General features: G+C 43.9%; 1 protein-coding gene across 2 annotated transcripts in view; it reads left to right on the top strand.

The window, feature by feature from the left end:
* Window positions 1-7,440: 7,440 nt before the first annotated feature.
* The window catches only part of LOC144817692 (long-chain-fatty-acid--CoA ligase ACSBG2-like), a 237,172-nt gene continuing 219,521 nt past the window's right edge, over window positions 7,441-25,091 (top strand). For both annotated transcript variants that reach the window (XM_078674440.1, XM_078674439.1), the window contains exons 1-2: window positions 7,441-7,981; window positions 17,665-17,951. In XM_078674440.1, coding sequence (XP_078530566.1) covers window positions 7,972-7,981; window positions 17,665-17,951 — 297 coding nt within the window. In that variant the 5' untranslated portion in view covers window positions 7,441-7,971. The remainder of the gene's footprint in view (window positions 7,982-17,664; window positions 17,952-25,091) is intronic.

Below are 25,091 nucleotides of genomic sequence, written 5' to 3'. Positions count from 1 at the left end.
AATGGGTGTTTTGGTGAAGAGCTTTGTGCGTGATACAAGCAATCTTATATGTGGATCGTCCTTCAACTGGAAGCCAGTTTAGGTTTTTGAGGACATTGGAGATATGGTCAAACTTTTTACAATCAGAAATAAGTCTGGTGACAAGGTTGAGAACAGATTTGATCGGTGCAAGGTGGCCTTTAGGGGTTCTAGCAAGAGTGGCATTGCCATAGTCAATCTTGGAAAGGACAAGTGATTGTACAATGATTTTGAAGTCATCAGCTGGAATAAAAGGTTTAATTTTTTAATGTGGTGAAGGGTAAAAAGAGCACTTTTGGCTGCGTTTTTTATGTGGGGGATGAGATTAAGATTTTGGTCGATGCTGATGCCTAGTGATTTGACAGAGTTAGAGGTGGAGAGGGTGCAATTAAGTGCTTTGATATCATTAATCCAGAGTTGAATGGGAAGGGGGTTATTTTTGGGAGTGCACAGGATGATTTCTGTTTTTTTAGGATTAAGTTTGAGATGGTTGAGACGGAACCAGGTTTGGACTTTCATCAGAGTGTCATTGAGGTGAAAGATGTCCTAGTGGGATTTAATCTTGTAGTACAGTTGAGTATCATCATCATAGAGGTGATAATTGATTTTGGCTTGTTTGAGAATGAGTGGTTCCATGAAAAGATTGAATAGGGTTGGGGAAAGGATCAATCCTTGAGGGACACCGAGTGAGATCGGTTAAGGTTTGGAGAGGCAGTGATCAAGCTTAATTTGTTGAGATCTATTTCGGAGGAACGAGGAGAACCATTTAAGTACAGTGCCTTCAATTCCAAAGCGATCTTTGAGGGTATTAAGAAGGGTGGGATAGTGGACAGTATCAAATGCAGCCGAGAGATTAAGAAGGATTAGTAGAGAGGATTCACCTTTGTCGAGATAGATAGATAGATAGATAGATTGATAGATAGATAGATAGATAGATAGATAGATAGATAGATAGATAGATAGATAGATAGATAGATAGATAGATAGATAGATAGATAGATAGATAGATAGATAGATTATATTAATACCAGTTAGGTGTGATCATTAGCGGGGGCTTTTGGGGCATCTGTCTAATTGTTGGGGAGCTGCTAGATAGATAGACAGACAAATAGATAGATAGATAGCTAGATAGATAGATAGATAGATAGATAGATAGATAGATAGATAGATAGATAGATAGATAGATAGATAGATAGATAGATAGATTATAATAATATCATATGATATGCTGTGAAACTGGAGCCGGGCAGACAGCTAAACCAGCCTTCCTGCCAGGGAGTCTGCTTGTCTGAAAGAAATGTTAATGTGCGCTATGACTTAATCTGCAAATGTAAAGGCTAATCTGCAAATATAAAGAATATTTAGGAGCTGGTACTGGATTTAACTGACTGAATCACTGAACTTTGTGATGACAAAGATTTATACTATTTGAGTGGTGATGATCTTTGCACTGATGCCTGGAGGCTTGTTTGGAAATTGGCATTCATTAATTTGGCTTTCTCAGAACAGGTACATACAAATGGAACACCGTATTCAATCACCACTTTAGATGAAGTCCGGAAACCACCATTATTTACTATGTTGTCTTTTTTATTTTGAAATAACATACCAATATTATCCCTGACTTCGTTTTTTGTATCATTGTAAGATAGATGTTCTTTAATTGATTTTAGGCTTACAGTTACTATTTCCATATGCTATTTTCCTTTTATTGTTATAAAGTATGGTATATGCTTCATTGCCTGTTTCTCTTCCCCCCTCTTCCCCTCCTTTTCCTTCCTTCATATCTCATTATTACGCAGCATGTTTCCTGATAATGATTGTATTTTGAGTCTTATTTTTTCTTTTTACCATATCTATACATATATGAGTTGTATCATACTTTATGGACATGCTGTTCTATTTTGCTTTTATTTCTTCATTGTTTAACAAACTCAAACTTAAAAAAAGAGTGTCTAGTCATGATGTATTGAGAAGAAAGAGACAAATGGAACATATTCTCAGAAATAAGTCATGTAAAATTATTAATGACACAAGATCAAAGCTGTCCCTCAGACAGACAGACTGCCTGAGAGTGCAGGAATTTTCCTCAGAACGTTCTGTAATTCCTTTTATTCTCACTCACATGCAGCTGACATATCACTTGTGCTGCAATCCCAGGTATGACTCAGGTGAACTATTCAACTTCACCATGAGGCGCTACTGGAACGTGAACTAAATATTCAACTGTTGGAAACATACTAATTAGGATATTTCTCATTTGTAAGCAGAGGCTAGAGCCTGTGGCATAGGCAGGGGTGCAGGAACCATGGCATGGGGAAAGCACACACCCACCTGATAGCATGGAATATGATAAGTTACTCAAGATTTCAAGATTTTATCAAAGATTTAGAGCTACAAAGAGATCAATAGTAATTTAATAGATATGATTCAAGGCAGTGCCTTTTTTACAATAAATTTAAAAAACGCAAATGTTTTGCAACACATCAATTTATTTACTGGACAGTATAACATCTGGGCTGCTGTTCTAGCTGACTTAAGGCCTTATTTCATACAAAGATGTTTTAAAAAGATACATCTGGGGGATAAAAAGCAGGACAAACAAATACAATGTGATCTAACCCTTCTATAAATTACACAACTTGTCATGCCATGATATTCACCACCAGGCATCTGTATACTGTTTAAAAGGAGATCATTATGCTAAGCAATAGCCTACATTGGCCGACACTATACTCTAAGTTCCAGCCTAGATAAAGTTGTGTCGTTGAAACACATCAAGACAGTATTATTTCAACCAGCCTCTTTATTCCCTCACAGAGCTAAATGTTATATTCCATAGAGCTATTTTTCAGGAATGAGCTCAAATAACCTCTAAGTTTGAATTATCTCATATTTTGCAGATCTGATCAATGTATAATCCCTCCTTATAGGGTCAAAGCATTCTTTTCCTATAAGCTTCCTAGGGGCCTTCTCCTGTCAAATAAGACGGTATCCTCATCATATTATGGCTGCCAATCCTCTTATTAAAGTGCTTACCAAACTCATTTCAATGTGTAATGCCTCAATTGATGCCATTGTATTTAGGCTGTATAAAGACCACAGGATCTTCCCCTCTGACCTACACATACAGTGCCAGTGATGTACTTCTACAATGTCTACACCAAATGACAATGTTGGGGTATTTTCATCTTATATACAGTTAATAAATGGTTAAAGTGCCTTTGTCCCATTGCACCATAAAGGGCCCGATGTAGGTAAAACTGAAATACTGAGTTCTTAATAGCAAATTTTACCGATTCGCTATTAAGAACTCTGTATTTCCAAAGTAAATAAAAAATCGCTAAAAGTTAGCGATTCGGTAAAAATCGCTAATAAAAATACCGATTCCTCATTACCGAATTGGTATTACTGAATCCATAATACCGATTCAGTAATTAGCGAATCCGGTATTATAAAAAAAAAATCGCAAAGCTATGATCCAGCCAATCCTGTGCTTCCTGATTACCTCACAACCAGGAAGTGGCCACACCCATGCAGCTGCACTGATCCTGAAGCTGTTTGAGAGGCAGGGAGCAGGAGCAAAAGCACAGGAGCTGCACAACTACCACCTAGCTGATGAACAAAAACAGAACCATGGACTCACAAGAGAAGGGGAAGGATGCTGGAGAAAGAAAGCGCAAACACAGTGAGAGGGAGTTGGAGATCCTTATGGAGGAGTTGGTGAAGGATCATGATCAGCTCTTTGGCAAAAAATCCCTGCATGTCCCTGAGGCACAAACACTGAGGATTTGGCTGGTGATCCAGCAGAAAAGCAATGCCATTGGCACCCCCCATCGCTCAACAGAGGACCACAAGAAGCAATGGTACGATCTCCGGAAATGTGCCAAGGAGAGGGTCGTCGAACGGCTGAAGCCAGTAAAACAGGTGGGGCATCAACAGCGCCTGCACCGACTGCATTAGAACAAATGATGGAGTCCACCTTCCAGTTGGAGAGCGTCAGTGGCATCAGAGACGTGGACAGTTCAGCCACAGGGTCCAAAAGAGGTAAGATGCATGCACAGCATGCTGTGCCTCCTCCCTAACCCCAATCCCACTGCAAGAATCCCACTCCGGACCATGTTTTGTCTGAAATCAGCAATGCATTATGGGAGATGTAGTTCCTATCAACTAATAGCATATCAGTCAGTCCCCAAAAAGCATATGCATGTAAAACACATCAATAGATAAGCAAGCGGGGGACAGACAGCTAGATTGGCAGTCATGTCATTTATTTGTAGGCAAATGCTGCCAGACAAGTAAGTAATAGTACATTCTGTAGCCACAGGTAAAACATCGCGCCAGGCTGCAGAAGGGGAGACAGGAGAGGCTTCCAGGGAGCAAATCACACTGGAGGAGGATGTCCTATCACCTGCTGATGCCACACCACCATCACCATCACCACCACTACCACCACCGCCACGAGCCAACAGGTATACAGTGTGTAGCCTCCAGGAGATGGGGGGCACCTAGGATGAGAGCCAGGGAGCACAAAAGACCTCGCAGGAGGATTAAATACAGGCATCAGTAACACAGTCCCCCATGGAGGTTGGCAACACAGATGCACGTAGACGCCGACAAAGGGAACACAGTCCTGAGGCAGAGGAGTCCAGTGTCTTCTCTGGTCTGGAGGGACAGATGCTTAAAGTGCAGCGCCTGCAAGGAAAAACAATGAGGGCAATGAAATGTCATATGGTGGCAAACAATAAAAACTTCAAAGACATGAAGGAGGCCATATACTGCCTCAACAACACAGTGACAGAGGGCATGAAGGAGATGTCTGATGCTGTGAGGCTGTTATGCAGCAAGATTGATAGTGAACGTGGTGCAAGGCGCAGGGACAGACAGAGACTTGAAGGGCACACTGAGGCAGTTAATAGGCTGTGCAATGCCACACATGTCCTCAGGAGGCGCTCAGTGGCCATGCAAATGGAGATGGCCAAGTGCAGCTATTGTTTTGCAGCAGATTAAGGGCCGGTACTGCCGTGCACCTGCACTTTTGTGGAGGCAGCGGACCCTGCTTGTGAGGAGTCCAAATGTACGCTCCACCACATGGCGCGTAGATTTATGTGCCACATTATATCTCCTTTCACTTGGGGTAGAAGGGTTGAGGTACAGAGTCAGGATGAAGGCACGCACCATATATGCGCTATCTTCTAAGTGTAAAAGAAAGGAAAATTATTCACAGTCAGCAATCGTTGCATCTAATGTATACCTCAGGGTGTGTCACATGGATTTACCTAGCAGGTACCCTTCTCCAAATTCACCTGCAACAAGACGGGAATAGATCCCACTGTTCCTGAATATGTAGGAATCATGCGTGCTCCCTGGGAATTTTGCAACTATGTTGGTGATGATGTGAGAAGCATCACATATAACCTGTACATTTATTGAATGTGTCGATTTGCGGTTGCGGTAGATGTACTCAATATCAGCAGGGGGCAGATTGGTATATGTGTCCCATCAATGCACCCTATGACGTGTGGAAACTGGGCCTTCTGATAAAAGTCCATGTTGGTCTTATGCAGTTCTGCCTGTTTGCTGGGGAACTGGATATTGTGTGGTATCCTTTGCAACGTGGCGTCCAGGAATGTATTGAAGAAACGTGACAGGCATCTCTGTGTGACTCCACCTGCCACAGCTATTACCCCTGGTAACTGCTGGATGCCAGTAGGTGTAGGCAACAGAGTACCTGTACATGTGGAGGTACTGCGTGCGCCCTTGGTGTCTGGTGCTCCAGGATTGGGTGCAAGTCCCGTATCAGGTCCAGGATGGTGTTTGGGTAAAGCCTTTACCTCTCATGGATTTCAGCGTCTGTGAGTTGGAATAAGGTGATGCGCAATCTGTATACGTGTTCCTGTTGTCTCCAGATCCTTTGTGCTGCAGCTCGTATCCTAAGCCACCTTGCAAGGACGTAGAGGGCCACTATTGTGTTGGTGGTAGTTTGCGACTCTTAATTAGCGATTTTTTAAGGGTCCGGTAATAGCGAGTATATGTACATTGCTTAGCGATTTTTTTTAGCTATTCCTTATTTTGCTCATCGCTAAATAATGAGTTGGTGTGGCATTTTCGCAAAATAGGGAATCGCTAGTTGTTTACCGTTGTTTTTAGGGAATTTCTTATTTAGCGATTCGGTGTTTCTGCCTCTACATTTCACATGGTTTATTACCGATCGCAAACACTGAAATTCTGCGATCGGTATATCTGGCCCTATATCCGTGGTGAGAAACTTTATGATCTTACTTTTATTTATGTTGCAGTTCAAATATTAGGTCTCAGCATAAGATGATAACAAGTTAAGTTGTTTCTGCAGTCCTTTTGATGTCAGATCTAATAACACAAAATCATCCACAGATAGTGGTGTCCCCACGGACTGAGACCCTACCTTTTGGGGCATCACCACCTACACTGCTCATCAACTCCAGCAAATTAGCAATATATAGGGAAGAGCCGGGGCACCACTAAGCACCCTTGTTTTAAACTATATCTGGTTTAAATTTTTGTTGTAAGACCGCGATTACCACCAAGCATTGCATGACACTATGTGGAAGTGTACAGGGCCAGGATCATTTTTAGTAGAACTTCTGGAATGCCCAAGCACCAAGGTGCCACCAGAGGGTATGCCTGACCACATGGTCAAAGGTGGTGGAAAAATCAATATAGGTCCTGTAGGCAGACACACCCCACTTCTGGACATACTTTTCCACGATTAAATAAAACACACATATGTTGTCTAAGGTGGAGGGGTTTGGTCTCAAACCCGCCTGATCCTGGGGCCTGATATCTTTCCTCTACCCAGACCTTTAGCTGGTTTAATACACAATTTGGAAACAGATCTCAGGTGGCGTCTAGCAGCATGATTTGCCCATTGGTACTGGAGGCACCCTAGCTGCTGCACCTGGGAGGCTTATACACTGTGCATTAATGTATAGATAGGAATGTCTGACATGAACATCTGCTTTTATCTGGCTTCTTTTTATCAGGAGCAGTGAAACCCTGGTGGGAAGCCACGCGCTATAAAAGAACTTTGAATAATAATAATAACTTTTAATGCATGATTGATATCTTAGTGATTTTTCTATTGTTGTCTGTACTCTGTACAAACTGTATAACAATCTTCATGATGATGGCTTAGGTAAACTATTGAAGGTTACCATAATTCCACTAATGGGACTTGAACAAAATATTCTACTTTAGGAAACATACTAATTAGGATGTTTATAAATGATAAGCAGAGGCTCGAGCCTGTGCCCCAGGCAGAGAAGTCTGAAACATCACTTGGGAAAGCACACACCCAGATGACAACATAGGATATGAGAAGTTGCTCAACACACCCTGGCTGCTGAACCTTGAAGGCTTGCACACTGTACTTTGATAGACAGAATGTGGGTGTTCTTGTGCTTATGGCATGACTAAATGAAAGACAGTGGGCACAGGCAGTGTGTCCTCAGCTCTCACCTGTCCACATCGCTCCAGGGCTCAAAGGTACCATTTGCTCTGCAGCATCAGGAGCCTTCAGAAGCCAGTTTAATGATTTTCCCTGGAGAGGAGTTAATTCGAGTCTGCCAGACTCCTGGGAGCCTGTGTCAGAGAAGATAGGAAGACAGCTCTTGTGGTCAACAGAGAGTGCTGACTGTACATCGAACAACACCCTCCCTGGTGGACTTCAGGAAGAAACTCAAGACCTGACTTTTTGACAGAGACGTCGCACTCACAGCACCCAGATAGCCCTAGAGGTGCCAGTGCTGCGCTATACAAATGCTGATTGAGTGATTTTCGCTTCAGACTCACCATCCATTAGTCCCTCGCAAGTCAACAAGGGAGCGTGACGTATCCACGAGCTGTCATTGTAGGAGGGGATTAGGAGACGGACCCTCAGAGGACTCTGTGGCCGTGACCCTGGTCGCCGCTGTGATGGATCCTGGTAGGTCACCTGGGTATCCCGACTTAACGTGTCTCATTTCTTAAGGTGTAATCTATGACCCTGTGTGGAATGATAGCACTTTGCATTATGTTCTTGTTGTAGACAGTAGAAGGTGAAAGGAAAACAATTAGAGCTATGCTTGTTAATGTAAAGATGAGAAATTGGGAAATATTAAGGAGTTTGTGAATGAGATGCAAGTAGACAAGGTTCATAAAAAGTGTATTTGGTGTATTATTCAAAACAAATTACCAAAAGATTATTTTTTTAATGCAAGGTCTTAATGCAGCATAACAATAGCTTTTCTTTATCTCTGATGTGGTGTGCGAGAGGGAGCGCATAGGAGCCAAAGGGAAGCAAGCACAGGCACTGGCAAAACCAACTCCCAGACCCTGAGCCCACTAAACATGTAAACTGCCTGCAGCCAAGATGCACAAATGTCCTCTTTAGAGCACTCCTGTGTTCCTTGGAAAGAGAGGCAGTAGGATGTAGGAGAATGGGTAGAGAAACAGGATAGAGGCAGAGTTTGAAGTGGGCAGGATCAGAGGAGCATGACACTCCAGACCTTTTTGATTTATAAGAAACTGTTCCCCAACTTTTTGTAAAAAGACAATAGTCCCAGGACCCTTAATTCTGATGATTTCAGTGGTACAGCTGAAGTGTCATTCTGCGAGTGTCCTGTGCTGTGAAACTGGAGCCGGGCAGACAGCTAAACCAGCTTTCCTGCCAGGGAGTCTGCTTGTCTGAAAGAAATGCTAATGTGCACTATGACTTAATCTGCAAATGTAAAGGCTAATCTGCAAATATAAAGAATACTTTGGAGCTGGTACTGGCTTTAACTGACTGAATCACTGAACTTTGTGATGACAAAGATTTATACTATTTGAGTGGTGGTGATCTTTGCACTGATGCCTGGAGGCTTTTTTGGGAATTGGCATTCATTAATTTTGCTTTCTCAGAATAGTTGCATACAAATGGAACACCGTATTCAATGAGGGTTTCCCATTTGTCTGTGGTTGATTGTTAATGTGGACTATGCTACGTGTAAATCCAGAGTCAATTATACAGCAATATGTGGTAAATGGAAGATTGGATGATGCCATGAGTGATGTCATTGAACATGTCATGAGTGATGTACTATGTGAGGTCATATGCAGTGCTTGGTTGGGGGGCAAGTTATTGTTAGCGATGTTAACTATAACTGATTTATGGTTTGTTTCAAAACATTAATGTTCACACCGACAAATTCACCAGAGTATAAAGTTACTTTAACCTTTCGCCTTCTCTTTGAATTTCAAGTTTAGTAAAAGAATAAAAACAGATCTTTCTATCACATCTACCTATTACCTTATTTTAACTTTAGATTTTTCCAGTGAATTTCTACGAATTTCTTTAAGTAAAGTAATAATTAATAACCATACGTAAATGCAACCCCCACTGTGCACTGTGTCTCATTTCACAACTCTTCCTCAGATGATGGTAGTGAGTAGTAGGGCTTGGGGTGGGACTGGCCTCTCCTTTCAGACCTCTCTCTGAGATGATGGGTGTGCGTAGTAAGTTGTGGCAAGGGACTAGGCTCTCCTTTCAGATGATGGGTGTGCATAGTTGGGTGTGCAGAGGGACTGGTCTTTCTGATGAGACCTCTCTCTGTAATGATGGGAATGCCTAGTAGGAAGGGACTGGGCTTCCCTTTCAGACCTCACTCTCAGATGTTGCACATGCTTAGTAGGGTGTGGGGAGGTTCTAGTCTCTTCTTCCAGACATCTCACACAGATGACAGGTGTGCATAGTAGGGTGTGGATGAGCATTAACTCTGCTCAACAACTCTTTTCAAACCAATGACCACAAATAGTAGAGTCTGATAACACCATCTACATTAAGATTCCTTCCCACAGTAAGAAGTGGGCATAGCAGAGTGTCTTCAAATATTACCTACTCTTCATGATCCCGCGAGTCTCCAAAAATCTTAACTTAAAAAAAAAAAATTAACCTTTTAATCATCACAGTACTTATCTCTTACACACTTCCTCTCATAAACAAGGACCAGAATATCTATTCCTACTAATAGAGTGCATGGAGAAAACATCTACTCCTTTTTACTATCCACGATCCTGCAAGAGTACCGTGATATCAAAGAAATTAGTCAAAAACGATATACATTTCATTTCTTCATAGTAGTTCTCTCTTTGACTCCTGCTCTCTTAATCAAGGGGGACAGCATGCCCTTCTGCTGCCCCTGTATATTGCTTAGTTACTTCATTTCCACAACACCTCTAACTTTTTACTGTAAACATTAATAGTGACTGTTTCATTTCTAACATTTCAACAGCCAGACCATCAGAGCACTCACTCTCGTGGGACTGTCAGGAGCGTCTCGTTTCCAAACTCACAGAAAAAATGGGCCTCTAGAGCAACCGCAGAGCTCCATTTTCAATTTCACTCTTTAATGAGACGCCTAAGGGGCTCTTGCTAGCCCAACTGGCAAAATATACAATTATTTTTTACCCTAAATATCTCAAAAACTATTGAGCAGATTTACACCAACTAAGATCTAAGATCTAGCTTCCTGCCGAATTTGGTGCAACTCCGTTCAACAGTTTTTGATGCAGCCGTGTCAAAAAAATCCTATGGAAAATGTATGGGCTTTTTATATTTTTAGACAACCCTATTTTCCCTGCCCCCACTGACTGGATCACCCCGACACTTTCCTTTTTTTTTTTTTTTTTTTTTGGTCCTCATCTCACCTTACAAGCCTCTGCGGGTCTTATGAAGCCGCCTTCGTTATCTGTTGCCCCTACGGCTTACCGCACTCGCTTGGGTCGTCCAACCAGTCCCATTGTTTTGTAAGGGACCATGGTGTAATCATAAGACCAATGATGTCACAGTAATCTTAAGTTCTTGCCCCAGCTCACAAGGGGGTGCCACATGTTCGAGATCTTATCCCCCACTCCATCATACTCCAGTCGTGCCATAGAGAATGCAGCTTTAAGCCAATCCTCCCTTTGCGGGGGTAGGGGGTCCTTCAACCTCTTACACACTTCCCTTCTTGCCAACAATATCAAGTTCAATAGTAAACCCCTATCTTTCTGTGAAAGGTTCTGGCTGAGGCGACCATCATCTCCAAAGAACACCAGTTGCATATTTATCTCAATGTTGGTGTTAAGTATGTCCAGTAAGTTGTCACCTACCTCAGCCCAAAATCTTGTGAGTGTTGGGCACTCATAGAAAATATGTAAGTCATTGGCAAGAGGTACTGCACATCTGGGGCATTTAGGGACAGGATAAGGAGCGAACTTTGCAATTTTTGCCGGGGTGTAATAAAGTCTATTAATAACAAAGAAATTATTTTTTTTTAGGCAGGCGGGTTTAACAAATCTGTACAAGGTCTTCAGTGAGGATTCATATAAAAGGTCTTCTGGTGACCTGAGTGGGGTTCCTGTCCACACTGCAACAAGGGGAGGTGTCTCGTGGTCTTCGGCCTCTAGCAAACTATTGTACCACATAGAGATTTCCTTATTCAATGGGCGTGTCCCTTGCAGCAAGTCTTCGATCTCCCTATTTCTACTGATCTCCTGCTTTTCTGCCTCATACCATGATGTTAACTGTATGTACTTGAATCTCGAGAGCCCAGTACCAATCTTGGCCCTCAGGTAATCCCAGGGATATATCCCCCCAGTGTCCAACAGTTCAGACTAAATTTTGACACCAGCCCTCTTTATCGGCAGTGCCAAACCATCCTGCAAGCAATCGGGGGTTCCTGGGGCATCCCATACAGGGGCATTATCAGAGTAGTATCCAATGCCCCAGCTACGCCTGAGCCTGCACCAAATCTGTAGAGATGCCCTTAAAACCTTCAAACGAACCCTCTTGAAGAACCTTGGTGATCCAAATTTATACAGAAATGCTTCACCATCTCCTCCCCCTTATACCCCCACCATTTCGCCTAACAACCTCCCCCAGGCTGATTCTCCTGGCTTTACTAACAGCATCCTTATGCTTTTAAACTGAAACGCTGCTGCATATAGCCTTACGTCTGGGAGTGCTAACCCCCCTTTTTTTAATCTGCGTCTGAGTTTTTTCCACGCCAGTCGAACCCCTTTGTTGCCCCAAATGAAACTGTTGATCTTACTCTGTACTTTAATCAGACTTTTACTCGGAAATGTCAGTGGAATTGAAGAGAATATGTATGACAGTTTAGGAAGGATGACCATCTTTACTAAGTTGGTTTTCCCGTATATGGTCAATGGGAGATTTCTCCATCTACTGAATATACTGTCAATTTCCTTTACCACCCTCTTTAGATTTAGCTCAGGGATCTTTTCAATTTCCTTCACTACATAAATCCCCAAGTATCTCATCTCTTCACTTTCTGTCCCTGACCACTCCAAATTCCAACACATCACCTCCGTCTTGGTTCTATTAACAAGAAACCCAGAAAGTAATCCAAACTCGCTCATACGCTCTTCCACCCTTGTGATAGCTGTATCTGGGTCGCTTGTATACAGCACCAAGTCGTCAGCATACAGAGCTATTTTGGAGCCGTATTGTTCTGATCTGAATGGATAAATTGACTCATCCAATCTAAGCATCTGGGCCAACGGTTCCACATATAAATTAAACAAAAGAGGTGAAATCGGACACCCTTGCCTCGTTACTCTCTGAATATTAAAACTCGCAGTGAGGAACCCATTCAAAAATATTTGGGCAGAGGCACCCTGATAGCAATTCTGCAAGGTCTGTATAAAAATAGGGCCAAAACCCATAACCTTCAGAACCTCCCATAGATAAACCCAGCAAACTCTGTCAAACGCCTTGGCCGCGTCGACGGCGACAACGGCCAAGGGTTCTGTCCTCTGGATAGCCAGGTCGATGTTACCTATAAGAAGCTGTATTTGTTCCTGGATAAGTCTACCTGCGACAAACCCTTTCTGATCTGGATGTATTAACTTAGGTATCAGTTTGGCCAATCTCCCTGCTAAAATGCCCATAAAGATCTTATAATCGGCATTCAGCATTTCCCTGTATCGTAATTATTTAAATTGAACTTTTTTTAACTTTACCGTAGCTACGGCTTGCTGGTCGAGTATGCCCCTGAACCCCCCGAATCTTGGTTACCGCCGGTTAAGCAAGGGTGAGAGGTGGGTGACCGGCGAAAACGGGCGTAGCTGGGGCAGGGACCACAAACTGCCGGAGAGCGGTAACGACTCCTCTGAGAGTCGACACTGGCTGTGGGAGGAGGCAGCCAGGCTGAGGAGGAGGTGTGATTCTGCACTGCTGGTGTTCCTGGTCAGCGGCGGCAGAACCAGCGGGAGTGTCTGCGGAGCTGAGGCGGCAAGGAGAGCAGAAATAAAAACCGCAAGTAGTGTGACACGGGGGCAAAGTAGTGCTGGCTGTGTAATATACGAGGCAGAGGCAGGGAGCAACCGAGGGAGAGAAGGTGGTGAGAGCAATATATGTGCCTACGCTGTACAAGGATCAAATCACCAATTCAGCGGTAATAACGTCACGAGTGATTCGGTAAGGTGCATGGATGTAGAGGGAGGCTGTGACAAGGGCAAAAATGCCAAAAACGCCAAAGAGAGTACAACAAGGGCCAGTAGCATCGAGGAAAGCCAGTCTCCCGAGAGAAAGAACAGATACACACTAAGAGCCAGGACAGTGTTTAATACATCCAAAGGAAACTCTGTTTATCCACCACGCATTTCACCCCCCATTCTGGCAGTGAAGGAGCGGGCAAGAAGGGGGAAAACCAAGCTAAACACCTCTGAAGAGTATTTAAGCCCCAAAACCATCAAAAGTAGGGGGAAAAATAAAGGGGCAAAAGTGGCAGAAGTAAATATAAAAGTTACCCCGACACTTTCCAAGAAAGAGATAAGGTGGATACAACTTTATTTCTGGAAAGTTTCGTGATGATTTGTCCAACGGGGACAAAGTTATTAGCAAACCAAAAAATGTTCAGACTATGGAAAGTTAGACCTAACTATCTACTGGCAAATGCCAGTAGGCAATATATAATCAATAGAAATTGTAACATTATTTATATAGTGATTACTACCCCTTACAAAACATTGAAGGGCTGAAAGACGAGAAATACGCTACTCCGTAGCCCAAGGATAGTGGTTAATCCAATGATTAAATGTTGATTAAGGTGATGTGCTTTGAAGTAAAACTTTGCATGCTTACAGGGTAATCGTCAGGTAGATAGATAGATAGATAGATAGATAGATAGATAGATAGATAGATAGATAGATAGATAGATAGATAGATAGATAGATAGATAGATAGATAGATAGATAGATAGATAGCTAGATAGATAGATAGATAGATAGATTAATACCAGTTAGGTCAATAAATCAGGTGTTTGTTAAGCGTGACTACTCACCTGTAAGTGTCTCAAGACGCTGGGGGGCGGGGGGTTGCTGGTTCCAGTCCATCAAGGAGGGGGTCTGTCGAACAGCCAGGTTTTGAGGTTTTTTGTGAAGATGGGGAGCAATGTTATCTGTCTGAGGTGGAGCGGAAGGTCGTTCCAGGTTCTGGCCGCGCGGAAGGAGAAAGAGCGGCCTACCGATCTGGTCTTTCTATTCCGGGGATCACGGCGTAGGAGAGCTTGGCTGATTGTAGGGTCCTTTGGGGTGCGTGGAATTTGAGTTGGCTGTTCAGGTATGCTGGTCCGGTGTCGTGGAGGGCCTTGTGAGCGTGGGTGTGCATTTTGAAGGTGACTCTAACTTCGAAGGGGAGCCAGTGGAGAGTGCGCAGGTGCTGGGAAATGTGGCAGTGTCCGGGCAGGTTGAGGACCAGTTTTGCCATTTTGGATGTTCTGTAGCTTGCAGGTGAGGTTTTTTGCTTCATAGGTGTAATCATTAGCGGGGCGGTGCGGCTTCAGGGTGATCGTTGGTGAGATTGGTAGATAGATAGATAGATAGATAGATAGATAGATAGATAGATAGATAGATAGATAGATAGATAATATGAATACCAGTACGGTGTGATCATTAATGGGGCTGTGCGTCTTCATGGTATCCAGTTGCTCCTCTTATGCTGCTTCCTCTATTGTTGAGGCTCCCACCAGGCTGCTCCTCTCATGGGCATACATCAGCTTATCTGCAGCAGCTTCCTCTGCTCTTGCTGCTACTCTCATGGGTGTACAGCAGCTTCCTCTGTTGCTGCTGCTCCCACCAGGCTAGCTGCTCCCACCAGGCTGCAACTCTCTTTGGCATACAACAGCTTCTCTACGGCAGCTTCCTCTGTTGTTGCCGCTCCCAAGAGGCTGCTCCTCTCATGGCAGCTTCTCTACTGCGGCTTGCTCTGTTGTAGCTGCTCCCACCAGGCTGCTCCTCTCATGGGCATACAGCAGTTTCTCTACTGCAGCTTCTGCTCCACTTGCTGCTCCCACCAGGCTGCTCCTCCCATGCGCGTACAGCAGCTTCTTTACTGCAGCTTCAGCTCCTCTTGCTGCTCCCACTAGGCTGCTCCTCTCATGTGCATATGGCAGATTCTCTACTGCAGCTTCCTCTGCTCTTGCTGTTCCCACCAGGCTGCTCTTCTCATGGGCGTATAGCAGCTTCTCTAATGTAGCTTCCACTGTACTTACTGCTTCTATGCTGTCTCTCTTATGGGTATCCAGTAGCTCCTCTAATGCAGTTTCCTCTGTTGTTGCTGCCCCCACCAGGCTGCTCCTCTCAGGGGTGTACGGTAGCTTCTCTACTGCAGATTTCTTTGCTCTTGCTGCTCCCACCAGGATGCTCCTCTCATGTGCATACAGCAGCTTCTCTACTGCAGCTTCTACTCCTCTGGTTGCTCCCACTAGGCTGCTCCTCTCATGTGCATATGGCAGCTTCTCTACTGCAGCTTCATCTACTCTTGCTGCTCCCAACAGGCTGCTCCTCTCACGGATATATAGCTGCTTCTCTACTGCAGCTTCTACTCCTCTGGTTGCTCCCACTAGGCTGCTCCTCTCATGGGCGTACGGCTGCTTCTCTACTGCAGCTTCCTCTGCTCTTGCTGCTCCCATCAGGCTACTCTGCTCCTCTCATGGGCGTACGGCTGCTTCTCTACTGCAGCTTCCTCTGCTCTTGCTGCTCCCATCAGGCTACTCTGCTCCTCTCATGGGCGTACGGCTGCTTCTCTACTGCAGCTTCCTCTGCTCTTGCTGCTCCCATCAGGCTACTCTGCTCCTCTCATGGGCGTACGGCTGCTTCTCAACTGCAGCTTCCTCTGCTCTTGCTGCTCCCATCAGGCTACTCTGCTCCTCTCAGGGGTGTACGGCAGCTTCTCAAACTGCAGCTTTCTCTGTTGTTGCGACACCCACCAGGCTGCTACTCTCAAAGGCGTACCGCAGCTTCTCTACTGCAGCTTCTGCTCCTCTTGCTGCTCCCTTTAGGCTGCTACTCTCATGTGCGTACAGCAGCTTCTCTAATGCAGATTCCTCTGTTGTTGCTGCTCTGTTGCTGCGCACACGGCGGTTTCCCCAGGACTGCCCTGAATGCTCTTCCCTGATAAAATGTTTTTTCCACTCCCAACTTGCTATTGATCCTCCAAGATCCCCCGGTCTCCCCAGAGCAGTGTATTATTCAGTCACTGGTGTAAGGCCGGCCCGCTACCCTTCTCCTGGGCAGGGCACTCTGTGGGTTCAGGCATCCCAACAGGAAGTACTGCTGTCCCTCTTGTTAGAGCAGGTCCATCACCATCTTGGCCCAGACTCCACCCTTTCCAATCCAACAGAATTGTATTACTTTCACTATTTTCAAGTCAGCAGTTACCTGTTTGCTACAATATTTTTCAAACTAGCTATCCCAAACTAACCATGTCATATAAACAATATATAACATGTACAACTGGATCTTATATTGCTATCTTGAGGTTTTGGTGACTTTAACAAACCTCTTGGCTGAACAAATGTCTCTGGTAGGAGAACACAAAGAGATTAGCAGTGTGTCCCAGTCCCACTCAAATATGCATTTCAAGAACATTATGAAGGAAAGATGGATCCTTAACTGATACACTGATGATAACAAACAAAAGAAACCAAGGAGATATCAGAAGACTGCTTCTTAAGCTAAATCACCAGAGCTGAGAACGGGGAGGGGAGGAAGTAGGTGATGGAACGATTAATGAGGCTGCAAGATATAGAGGCTCCATTCTAGTGTCTTTGCCTAAAGGAAGAAGCCCAGAGGAGGGAAGAGAGAGGATTAGAGCAGTAATTTGTCACTCATTATAGTGTGTTAAAAGTGGGAGGTGCTTTGGGAGGGATGGAAGGGTTAGGCCAGCAAAAGAAATGGCTGTTTATTAGACCACAGTGTTGGGAGCATGTGTGATGATGGAAATTCACAAGTATAAGCTGCTAAGTGATCCGGAGTCAGGCATCTGTGCAGGTGAGTTCAGGTAGAAAGCGTTGCTGTGGCCTTCTGTGTAGAGATAGTCTCACTTGCCAAGTTTCCAGCAACTGTATGTGCAATGGTAATCCAACATGCAAACAAATGAGGATGGAAGGAGGAGGGCGGCCAAGGCGTGAGCGGTGCAGGCACTGTTTGGTCCTTTTCTGGCTCAAGCTGGCTTCCTTGTCCCCCCAGAGTTTTTGGCAATGTAACTACCCAATGGAAGAACACACGCATCATAGTTCCCAGGACATGTGTGGCAGAAGGCCTGTCTTTGTACTGCTGTCTAATTTTCTTCTCATGCCCCCTTAGGACAAAAGTCTGCAGGTGTGGGGAAGAGGAGCTGTCCCATCGAGCTGAATCTGGCCCCAGCGGACAGCATCTGGACAACTGAAAGGGATGGGGCGGTGAGGTTGCACACTGAAGATACAGGACCAGCCTCAGAGCCTCCAGTCACCATCCACCAGATATTATGGGATGCAGTCAAGAGTTTTGGTAGCCACCCAGCGATGGCAGTGAAGAGAGACGGGCAGTGGGAAACTATTTCATATCTCCAGTATTACCAGGCCTGCCGGGCAGCAGCCAAGAGCTTTCTGAAGGTAAGTCCTAGCAAGCCCCACTGTTCTGGTTGGGGGAGTTAATGAAAGAGGAAGATACTTGTTCCTGCTTAAATGGTGACAGGAAAATAGAGCAGTCCATGATGGAAAAATGCTTGGTGCAGTCAAACCTTAGAAATGTAATAAGATATATCTGTATACATTAGTGGACAAAATGTTTGTTTTATTCATTTGTTAGCAGTTCTATATACAAGGTATCAGATGCTAGAGTCTAAGAGCACTTTACAAGAGAAAAACTGCACGTACTTAAGATTAAATTCAATATTCAAAACTGTCAGTAAATAGACAGGAAAGCGATAATGATCATTTACAACATTCCAATATAGTTTCAGATTCCCACTACAATGTAATCTGGCATCAAACCACAGTCTACATATATACGTAACAGTGAAGGCTGTTGTACATTTCTCGTCTGAGGTGGTTAATTTGCACCTGGTGTGACATAATGGCCCGAGGGAGTTCAGTGGTGGAGACTTTTGCTAGTTATGCCACCCATCACCTGCTGTTGCATCAATGTGATGCCTCATGTGGAGTGGGTGTACTCCGAAGTGAGTCCTCTGCTGGCTGTGCTGTAGAATCTGAGCTGCACCTTACTGATGATACCCAACACGGCTGATAGTTGTCCGAGTTGCTTGTGTTCACATTCAGAGGAGACTGGGCCTGGCAGCTCAAGCTGGACTGTTCCTTTTGGAGCATAGGTAAGGGCCTGATCCATCACAATGGCGATGGATATCCCGCCCACTGAAATATAAATCCCGTAGGATATAATGGCATTTATATTTCGGTGAATGGGATAGCCGTCACCGGTGTGAATGCGTAACCCATCTGCTGAGATCTAAATCAGGCCCTAAGATTGATTTACGTACATATTGTAAATGATCATGTCCTGTAAAACCAAACGGTCCAAAGTGAATAAGTCCACAAGACCGTGTACGATGCCAATCATTAGTTCTTTCTGTTTGTGTTCATTTTTCCAGATCAGCGTCTGGGCAGCCCACCTATTTGTTCCTATTCAACAAGCTTTCCTAGGATTAAAATAAACCACAAACACAGAGAACTCTTATAGAGTCCACAACAAGTGAAATCAAGAAATACAAACATTTAGGGCCTGATTCACAAAGGTAAACTTACACTTTTGTGTAGGTTTACTATTGTTTACTAGTCACAAAGGTATTTTACTATTAGTATTGTTATAACAACTGTGGATTATCTGCATATAAAAAGACAGAACTGTCCCATCGTTTAATGTGTGAGGAGATACTGTAGTGTAGTTCCTATATCTCTGATAGGCTCTGTGCATTAGAATAATATACATTATAGTTTTGACATAGGACTGAGGTCAGTATGACTCTATCGAGTACATTTTACTTAATTACTTATGAGTGCCATCTAACTCAGAGGTCACTAGAAACGTCTCAAATAAACAAGAAGGGATTAGTTTCTGACAACTGCATAAACATGACAACTTTGTTTCCCTTAGAGTCGGTACAATCTCAGAATCGTGGAAACAATAGATAACCGTTTCACTGAGTCAATCGTGCATGCTTCGTTTCTGCAGAGTTTGCACAGAAATAGGGAGACGGGCGTTTCAATAAAAAGGGTTTATTGAACAGTCTCATTTCTCATGCAAGAGATATGAACTGCTACAATTGTAAGACAGAATGCGAAGTATAATACGTACAGCGTTTGCAGTAAGATAAAATAATACTGTAATAGCATGGTTTGTAGCTATGACATATATTCATAAAAATACATACATAAATACCACAGGCTTAAATACTCATCTGTTGCTTCTAAAATAATCCTACCCCAGTGTACCTAACCTAAGTGTAGTACGAGGGAAGAAATAGGTGCTGTTTAGCTATAGTCTAGTTTAGCCAAGAGTTGCCAAAAGTTTCTATAGGTTCTAGTCAGCTCCATACCTTAGAATGAGAGCGGTTGGAATCTCTTTCTGAGTCTCGATCTCTAACAACCCGCAAGGGGAGTCAGAAACACTGGAGCTGGATTCTCTGCGAGGAGGATGACACCTTCAGTTGGGGACTTGACTTCCTTCCGAACTTGCTGTGGCGAGCCCTGTCATACAAGTAGGCAGCTGAACCATACCATTGTTTGCCATGGCAAGTGAAGGTTTATTTATACCTTGAAGGTGTTTAGGAATGCCAATATTGACATAGAAATTGAGCATAAGAACGTCATGAATGAACCCCTAAGGAATAGATGTTCATGCATAATTGATGAGTTCTTGGGGAAATCAATATCCAAGCAAGGGGCAGTCCTAAAGGCTTAAGAGTCTGGTTTTCCAAGAACTCGTTGTGACGTGGATGGACGGATGCAGTTGATCATGCCTGTATTTGGTTAGCATGAGCAATGCCTAAATAAGGGCTGGATTTCTATGCCTAAATAAGGGCAATGTGAATTGTACCTATATAAAGGCATAAATCGAGAAATCTATATATGGTATCTAAATCGACACACAACAATACTATTGGTAAAGTATCTTTGTGAATAACAAGCAATCATAAACTTACCCAAAAGTGTATCTTTGATTATCAGGCCCTTTGTTTGTGAAACCCTTCAAACTTCCAGACAGAGGACAAAGTCTGCTTTATATGACTTCCAAGAAGCTGATCAGGTGCAAGAACCTGTGTGTATCAGAACCGTGCCTTATTCCAGTTTGTGTTAGTCAACCAATACTTGCCTCTCCATAGTCTGTATCTGTTCAGCCACATCCCAATCCCATTTGGACTTAACCTGCAACCTTTGTCGTGAAGCTTTCCTGAGTGCCACAACGCGGCTAGTGCACCAAGAGAAAGAGATGTGATTTACATCCTTTTGTAATAGTTATAAACCCAGCACTGCACATGTTCAACCACTGCTACTGCAACACCCTCCAATAGAAGATAATGAAGTTAGGGACTTGCTATAAAGTATAAGTTACTAAAAAGTGCAGTTTGTGAATAGCACTGTGTTGTCATGTTTGTGGTAGTACTACAAACCTACTACAAAGTGAGTTTGTGAACCAGGCCCATAGATTCAACAGACACTCACCTCTACTGTGCAAAGCCAGCATCAGAGGGCTCTAGGTCAACCAGACGTCACTAGACCCCAATGATGACAAATGGGGTCTTTCACTTCAAGTGCCTTAAGGCCTCCGCAGTGCAGACTCTGAACCTGAGGACCAAGTACTCCTGTTAGGAAATTAAATCTTAGGGCAGTAGGGCAGAGTAGTCCAAGGCTGACTCAGGGAAATGCTACAGGTTAAACATTCAGCAACCCAAAAATAGCACTAAATAAATAAACTAATGCAAAAAAATTAATTTATGGCAAATCGTCGGATGGCTAAAACCAATGGGAACAGCCTGTGAAATGCCTTGAAGCCACATAGGGTTCACAGTAATGAAAGGTCACAGCAGTTAAATGCCTCCCGGAATACAAACTAAACCCTTAGGTCAGAGGTACCTTAAATCGCTTCTGCACTAGCAGACCAACATCCCTAAAACTTCGGTAGGTCACTATTGTTTCATTTGTAAAAATTGTTCACAAATTGTACCTAATCAACATTCATTAGGTAAACCTTTAGGCACTTAGGAAAAAACTCAAAACTTAGGGGCATATTATCAAGGACCGGTGTTAAAATGATCGCTGCTTTATCGGCAGGAAACTGTTGATAAAACGGTGATAATGGGCTTGATAATACGCCCTTGTTAATTCCCATAGAAGCCCATGTTAACATCAGAACATGGCCAGCTGTTTCCGAGAGCCGCTTTGCCGCCTACGGTCCGCCTGGATTTCTCCCTTTTTTCCAGGGATTTGTCTGCTGTCCGAGATAGACGCCTCTTACTGGGCATCGCAGAATGTCCATTTGACATTATCCTTCACTTCGGCCGGAGCCCGCCTATTGTGGGGTTCGTTTGCTATCCTAGATAGACGTCTCCTACTGGAGATTGCAGGCTGTTCATCTGACTCGACCCCTTATCACAGACGGAGCACACCAATTGCGGAAACCGCCTCATTAATTACTGCTATCCCCTGCAAGTTATTCGATCTCTGGAAATCCCATACGCTGTCTCTCTGAACCCAGCCAAAGGCCTCCTCTGAGAGAACATATTCAGCCCGGATTCTACAGGATCTCCGACTGGAGCCCTCCTGGTCCACCATGAATTGATTTTGAGCATCCTTTGTCACAGAAAAGAGTGCGACACTTTAAGGCCTCAATTGGGCTATTCCATCCCCGACGTGATGAACTGGCGTGCCGGCTGGAATTATTCGATATTTGATGCATGACTAGCGAATGCACATTTTGGTATATGAAAGAGTGCCTCAATTACAGAAACCTTTTGAAATAAGTCATCCGAACTGCCTTACTGTCTTCGTTATATCCCCATCATTAATTTATTCTTGTTTGCGTGTCCCCAACCCCATGGTACATCTCCGCCCTGAAGAAGGTATGGCCTAAATGTGATCAAAGTAGTGCTTCGTACATGAGGTGCCTAAAACAATTCATGTGGCATGCAGGGTATACAGCCTTTACAACGAAACTTTTACAACGAACTACAATTACAACACAACTTTTACAACGCAAACCATTACAACGCATAGCGCTGGGGGGCGCTCTAGGATAGGGAATAGGTTTAATGTACTATCCAACACCTTCCCTACTATCCACGGGGACTGGAGTTGGAATAGTAAATTAAACTATCCACTATCCACTATCCAACGCTCCAAAGCACTATGTGTTGTAATGGTATGCGTTGTAAAAATTGCGATGTAAAGGTAGGCGTTGCAAAAGTATGCTTTGTAGCATCATACATCCGGCATGCAGCTATAACAAGTCAGACACACTGGATTTCTCATGGGTATTCCCCAAGCATTGAATAATGAAATGCGAGCACTTAAAAATCCAGGAACATTTCAAGATGATATCAAAACATGCAAATATTATGCCTTTTATAGCTTTACCTACAGGCTGTGACACACCTTCAATGTTGTATACTGCTTCACACTGAATATTTCATGAAAAATCATATTAATATTTTTAAACAAGTTCATCTAGAAGCTAATCAGATCCTAGAACTCAGTAGGTCCCAGCCACGTCCAAGACACAGTCAGAAAAGTAGCCCAAGAAAGAGGTTGACACCAAGCGTGTCTACTCCCAGAGGTACTAACGCTTCCACCCCAGCGACTTACGGTGGCAAGGTTATAGAGGCTGGTAGAGCAATGATGGGTGGATGCTGTGCTCCTAGAAGCCCCCTAACCAGCAAGATGCTGCTCTGATGCTTCTACCTCACTGAGGCCACCACTACCATAATATACACATTCTTGAGCCCGCACACGGACTTACGGTGCGCTCTTCTACCCCTGGCTGCTTCTTGGGTGCAGCTGAAGGCTTCTGAAGTCTCTCCTTTCATGGTTGCTTTAGCTTTTTACACTTCAGGGTGCATTTCAGATTACACTTTGTATTTTTATCGTAACTTTAAAAAACTCGGGTTTTCCCCAAGGCAGAATGTGCTTTCCCACATCAATCAATCAATCAAGGGTTTATAAAGCACACTACTCACCCGTGAGGGTCTCAAGGCGCTGGGGGGGTGCAGCTCCAGGGAGGGAGGGCAGCCCCGGATCAGTAGAAGAGCCACATCTTGAAGTCGTTTCTGAACGTGTGCAGGATCAGGGAGCATCTGATGTTCACAGGGAGCTCGTTCCAAATCTTTGAGGTGATGTAGGAGAAGTCTCTCCCACCTGTTCTGTTTCTGCGAATGCAGGGGACCTCCGTCAGGGTGAGGTCGGTGGAGCGGAGCTTCCTCTTGGGTACATGGAAGGAAACTCTCTTGTTGATGTGTTTGGGTACAATGTTGTTGAGGGATTTGTAGGCGTGGGTGAGGAGTTTGATGGTGAGCCTTTTCTCGACAGGGAGCCAGTGGAGGTCTCAAAGGTGTTGAGTCATGGGTTTGTGACACGTTGTCCCGAGGATGAGTCTGGCTGTGGCATTCTGATTGGTTTGGAGTTTGTGTAGAAGGGTTCTGTTGATACCGGCGAATAGGGCGCTGTCGTAGTCCAGTCTGTTGGTTATGAGCGCGTGGGTGACGGTCCTTCTGCAGTTGGGGGGATACATTTCAGGGTCTTGTGGAGGATTCACAGGCAGTTGAAGCTGGTGGAGGCGACGGCATTGATCTGGCGGTTCATGGAGAGGGAGGAGTTGTTTAAAGCCATGTTAAGTCATAGAGACCATGTCACACCGCCCTTTTGGGTCATATGTCACTGCTAATACCCTAAAATGTCCACCCCTCTATCATGGTGGCCACACCCTGGAGACAGACGAGAACGAAGATGACTACAAACCCTGTCCATCTCTTCGACAAGCTCATATGCTCCTGGGCATTGAGCTACATCTCCTGCAGGAATGCTGCTCCTACCCCCTAACATCTAAGAGACAACAGTAACCCATGCCTTTTAATGAAATGATATAAACCTCTCACCTTCCATGCCACAATTGTAACCAGTCTAGCCATATATCAGTCAATTGAGCACCCAGGGGCCCACTGTGACTTCCAGTATACACCCAATTATATCAAACAAAAGGCTCAGGGAGAAAGGAAAATTGTTAAAACATTGGAAAAATATCCATTATGATAGTCAGAGAAGCCCAGTAGTATCAAAAATTATATATTTATTTAGTTACCCAATTGGAAAAAAAAATGTTGTTATATAAATAGTCTCATACAAGAAAAACGCTGGTATACAAAAAAAGCAATACATATAAACCAGACAAGTGGCCACAACAATACATATCACAAAACAGAAAAAGGAACACCATAAACATAAATACTGTGTCCTTATAATAACTCAAGCCACAGAAAAGCGTCGACGGCGTTTCGACCGATACGTTATTTAACGGTCATCTTCAGGACTCAAAAAATATTCTTGGACAAGAGATCTTCTATATTAAAATGTGAGGCATAGACCGATAGACATTCAGGTCCTCCAGCATCGATATTCAATATCGCACTAAAAATAAATCACTGCACGGTGAAGCCTTGCTACTTGATAGCATAATGTAGGGATCGTCAAAGACCTTAAGAGGGCCACTTAATGACCGCAGTGGTGATATAGGAAATTTATTCACCA

This window comes from Lissotriton helveticus, chromosome 2_1 (genome assembly GCF_964261635.1).
Source record: "Lissotriton helveticus chromosome 2_1, aLisHel1.1, whole genome shotgun sequence".
Classification (NCBI taxonomy): domain Eukaryota; kingdom Metazoa; phylum Chordata; class Amphibia; order Caudata; family Salamandridae; genus Lissotriton; species Lissotriton helveticus.
This window is presented reverse-complemented; position numbering and strand designations above follow the sequence as displayed.